Consider the following 5,230-nt stretch of genomic DNA (forward strand, 5'->3'; position numbering starts at 1 on the left):
ACGTAGACATAGACTCCTAAAAACCCTGAAAACCATATAACAATAATGGAGGCTGAAACTCGTAAAAATTAGGCGGTCGCTCCTCTTCGTTTTCGCCGCTTGGCTTTTTCCCGTCCTTCGTCGGGACAACACAAGCGAGTGCCGGTTTCCACTTGAATGGAAAAACTCGACGTTGGAGGAAACATGGGAGAGCCATAGAGCGCTGGGCGGTTCCCCAGCGCCAGGGGATATGGAGCTGCTGAAGCGTACTAACCCTGGCGGGGACGCAGCGGTTCAGAAGAGGGGGCAGAGTAACGCCCCTGACGCGACTCCGCGCGGCCGCCCTGTATGGCGCGCGGAGTAGCTAGTGTCGTCCTGCAACCGGCCGTCGATGAGTCGACTACTGCGCGTCTCCGTCGACGGCTGTGAAAGTGTTGTGCCTCCGTGAAGCAGCCACATATGAACTTTCTGAGTTCTCAAGGCATCTGTTATACACGAGGCAGCACTCAAAACACACCCATCCACTCTCCACAGCAACACTTTTCACGTAAGGCGGGAGAAGGGCATGCGAAAAGGAGACAGATGAGCAGCACTACACTACACCTTCAGTGGAATGCTAGCTTCTTTGTTGTTTCGCGGAGATTAGATTTACAAACGCCTCACCGCGACGCAACCCGGCCTAAAGAGGAAATTGAGGTAGAAGGAGACTTTAGGATCACAGCTGAGACACTTTGAGGAGAACCACCGGCGTCTCACGCCACTCCATGCGCTCTTAATGGTGTCTGCAACCAGTCGACGGGGACAGCCGCGTGTCCACTGCACAGAAGGGCACACCGGGAGCCCAGGAACGCATGAGTTGGAAGCGGCAGGGATGGAGAGTGTCGACTCGTACAGGGACCGATTTATAGATCTTTAGGTAAGATGACCGTTTCCGCTCTGCAGCGCCAGTCAGGCTTGTACCCGAGACTTTCAGAGGCGAACGGCAGTGCAGGGTTTGCGGCTGTCGGAGTGAGCGCCGGCCCCCTTGCCAACGCACCGACAGCGTTGCGGGCCGGCATCCGGTCGAGGCTGCCTGCGCTCCAGGGACTGCCGACTCCTTCACTCGGCCAGCGCATCAGGTTCACTAATCGATACTGCAGATCGGGTGAAGTTTCTGATTGCATTCTTGTGCACGCGGCTTGCCGTCTGGGCGCAAGACGGCATTTTTCCCGGTGCTGCTGAGTGAGCAGTCCTGCCATTCTACTGAATGCTTAGTCTCGCAACGGAGCGACGCTATTCCGGGTGCGGTTTCCAGCCGAGCACCGTGAACGAACGCGGCCCTGCACGGAACTCGTGTTTGGCATGTTTCTGGTGGAAAGCACAAAGTTTTCTTCTCGTTCCGGGGCGAGTAGTTGTGACTGTGCGTCAGACGGAATTCTAACTTTGCAAGCCGTTCATGATCCTTACAGCCGCATGCATTGCTTCGCATGGGCTTCCGACGGACAGTCTCAGCAACAGGAGAAATCCACGCAGCGATCATCAGCTGTCTCTCTGCCGCAGCTGCTGTAGAGCTTGTCCTTACGGTAGCCCAACCGACCCACGCCCACTGTAACGATTCTGTCAACTGCCCTCTCTCCCCAGGGCCACAGTACAAGTTCACCTGGAAGGCTCGCGCCCGGCTGCTGGGCCCGCTGAGGTCGACGATGACACAGCGTCCGCTGCCTAGAGCCAGTCCAGTTGGTCCGCCCGTCACGAACACCACTTTCCTCGCGGGTGGAACGATCACAGAAGCAGATGATGATGCGGGGCTGGGTGCAACACAAACACCTGCAGATTTCCCCACTGGACTTGGGGGCTTGGACGGCGAAACCGAAACTGCCTTTGAACCCAACATCCCAGAAGCTGACCCTCTCCAGCCTTCCGTCCCCCTGAGGAAAACGCGTCAGCGAGAGGCCAAGACCAGCTTAAAGAAAAGAACTCGAGGAGGCAACACTTCACGTATTGTCGCCGCAGGGTTGCTACTGACGGCTGTTTCGCTACTTGCGCTGAAGGCTGGCAAAAAGTTCCTAGCTGATTCGGAGAAGCTGCAAGGCGTATCAGAGCCTGCGCGCCCTTTGACTGCTAAGGATGCAAGGAAACAGGTGGCTAAGGCCCTCAGGAAGGTCACCGGACTCCTGGACGAGGAATTTTACGAAGGCTACATTCATTCCGACAATGGGAATGCCCTTGCTTCGGTGTTGGATGACATAGACCTCATCGATGAATCCGTCCGGCCAAACGGTTTGACTGGAGAAGAGTACGGTGTAGCCGCGGAACGTGCCAATGCACTCGCTGCGGAGGTGATGTGGAAAGGGGCTCTATGGCAGTTTCAGAAAATGCAGGAGTTCTTAAAAGATGTCGCAGAGACTCCCATTACCCGCCAGCAGCGTGACTGGTCTCTGAAGGTGCTGAACATGATTGATGCGAATGCCTTACGCTTGATATCCCACGTCCGAAACATGCAGGCACTGCAACCAGGAGGCCATCACAGACGCTGGGGAAAAGCGAAGCGGGAGGCGGAAGCGGTGACGCGTTGGGTTTCTCAGATGCGATCCGTGATAAAGTCGTCCCCTAACTGATCCGTACTACACAAGCGCGGCATACCAAACAGACAACAGATTTCTGCGAGGAGGTGAAGGGACAGGTGCAGACGGGTCAGCACACAAGCGAGTTGTGCATGAAGAGGTGCTGGACTGTGGCAGTTTAGTCGACGTTGGGGTGACCCAGCGGGAGGAACGCCTCACGTGGACCCGGCTACTTGGCGGAAGCTGCACAAGGGCTCCGCTTTACGGTGTTGGGATGGTGCAACAGAGGGTCTTCAGGTCAGCTTCGGCCGTAGAAGCCTGGGCAGCAACGCTTCACTCCATTTCCTCGAATATTTTTGCATCTTGCCCCAGCGTCAACTCACCTCCGCTCTCAGCTGCACAAAAGCGCGGCTGAGTCTCGGTCAGCATTCTGAGTATGACCCATTTGCCAGTGAGAAGAGATTTCTTTTTCTTTTCCCATAGCACCTCTGTCTTTGCCGCGGGCCCAAGGGGAGTCTCGGTAGTTGGGGAAGATGTGCGCAATTGCTGGGCGCAAGCAGGGCAGGGCCTCGAAATCTGCCGGATCAGCGGCCGTCTCGGTAATCAAGGTGGTTTCACTCGGTTTCAACCTCAACTGGCCTCACCTGCTTTGACCTTCAGTGGCCTCTCTCCGCGCGTGTCTGTGTGCCGACGTCCGTACAGATCTCGCAGGAGGTGTCTTTCAAAATATGCACAGGCGTCGTATGGGAAGAACCAAGGGTGCTGTACCAAATCGATGTTCTCATCTTCGCTTTGTGCTCTATGATGCACAAGTGACTTACTAGACGTCTTGGTTGGTTAGATACTAAATGTCACGGACCACGCCATACGCTCCACGACCTGATTGGTCGACTGCTTCTCGCCGTTCTAAAGGCTTCCTGGGGACTTCGTGTTTTCGGTGGTCTTCCGCACTCGCAAAATCACCAAGCTGCACAAGTAACCCGAAAGGGGTGAATAGCTGCGCCAGTATGCACACCTGATTGTCTCCTGCTCGTCGCTGTCCACTCCACAGGACAGCGTTCGTGCTCGCGTCGTGGGCATGGTATTCTTCCACCATGGGCATGGTATTCTTCCACCGTGGGCATGGTATTCTTCCACAGTGGGCATGGTACCCCTCCACCCAGGGCATGGTACCCTCCACCCAGGGCATGGTATCCTTCCACCCAGGGCATCCTTCCCGTCCGCCCTGGGGCATGCTATACGCCCACCATGGGACATGATATACGCCCACCATGGGGCATGATATACGCCCACCATGGGGCATGATATACGCCCACCCTGGGGCATGATATACGCCCACCCTGGGGCATGATATACGCCCACCCCGGGACCCTGGGCATTCTTTCCTCCAACACACGGTCGCCGTACTGTAGAGCCAACAGCCAAGTGATCTGAGTGCATCCGAAAAAGCGACACGTGGAGGGGATTAGCCATCACCCCTTCCCAGTGCGGCGCCTGGCTTGATGCTGTCTGGCAAGTGATTGTAGTGAATGTGGGTTCATGGGCGGCTCTTGCTTTGATACGTTATTTACCTCCGAAGGTACTACAGGTGTAGTCGCGGCTAATGCTGCTACGGCTCTAGCATCGCGCAATACATATTATATGGTAGCTCACTTCCGTTTTCTGTTATCTTCACCTGCGGTGCTGCCTTGGTGCTTTTCTTTTATCATGGCAGCTACGCTACGAGGCATGGAGATTTATGAGCGCTCAATGAGATCATACTAGACGTTATAGTAGCGAAGACAGTGAACATAGCTGCAGTAACTAGGTACGTACTTCACGGTTTCAGCAATCCGCGGGTATTGATACTCCGCTTGGAGTGCGGTTTTATTCTCATGTGCGAATGACTGATCGAAGAGGTCTAGGTTATTTAGTTGCGTAAATTTCTTACAAGCGGAAGCCTTCCGACGCGCAGTGGCATGCGGCTGGACTGGCGCGGCTGCTGCAGTCAGGTCTGCGGCTGTACTGGGATCGACATACGCTTTTACGACCTCCAGGTTCTGGCGCACCATGCGACAGGAGTCTTACAACTACGGGGGCACCACAGTAGGAGAGGTTTATGCGAGCCATCGACTCGAGTCGATTTCTTGTTTAGTTTTGAGGCTTTGTAGGTAGAAGAAGGATCGGGGGCCGGGCTTTATGTCGTAAGCCGGACTAACAATCGGGACGGTGCTGCTACAAGCGGAGGGAGCATCTAGGCGGGCAGACGCAGACAAGCTGGTAATGGAGGGGCAAGAGTCGGCAAGCCGGTGTCAAGAGGGTCAGAGACAGCTATGTCAATGCAGCGCCTCACGCGAACCCACTCTATGGACTGCTCCACAGTTCCGTGTCCAACAGCCGTCTTCGTATTGCCAGCAGCTGGACTGCATGTGCGTTCGTGTGCTCTGTGTGGATGGTCGCTGCCGGGTATTGCAACACTGGTAGTCGTGTGCCGCTGCGTCCTGCCAGAGAACCGAGTTGAGACGCGTGCACGCCTACGGCGAATACATTAAGACGCCTTGTCCGCCCACACGTGTTTTAGCAGTCTATAACACTACATTAGTGCGTCGGTGCCCCGCTACCAGTTCGGGCAGTAACTGGCTACCCCAAGGTGTTTCCTGTGTTTCTGTGAACGACTTGGGACTTCCTGGACGCCTACGGGAAGCGGATTGATATGCCGGGCAACACAA

General features: G+C 55.5%; 1 protein-coding gene across 1 annotated transcript; it reads left to right on the top strand.

Moving 5' to 3' along the window:
* Positions 1-942: 942 nt before the first annotated feature.
* Positions 943-3,493, top strand: CSUI_008351 (uncharacterized protein). Its single transcript, XM_068068485.1, has one exon. It carries the CDS (start codon positions 1,446-1,448, stop codon positions 2,574-2,576), a length of 1,131 nt encoding a protein of 376 aa, XP_067919539.1. The 5' UTR covers positions 943-1,445; the 3' UTR covers positions 2,577-3,493.
* The last annotated feature ends 1,737 nt before the right edge of the window (positions 3,494-5,230 follow it).

The sequence above is a fragment of the Cystoisospora suis genome, assembly GCF_002600585.1.
Source record: "Cystoisospora suis strain Wien I chromosome Unknown contig_4655, whole genome shotgun sequence".
Taxonomy (NCBI): domain Eukaryota; phylum Apicomplexa; class Conoidasida; order Eucoccidiorida; family Sarcocystidae; genus Cystoisospora; species Cystoisospora suis.

What these genes read in the sequence shown, in the direction of transcription:
- CSUI_008351 (XM_068068485.1), top strand. Translation starts at nt 1,446, where the DNA reads ATGGGCTTCCGACGGACAGTCTCAGCAACAGGAGAAATCCACGCAGCG.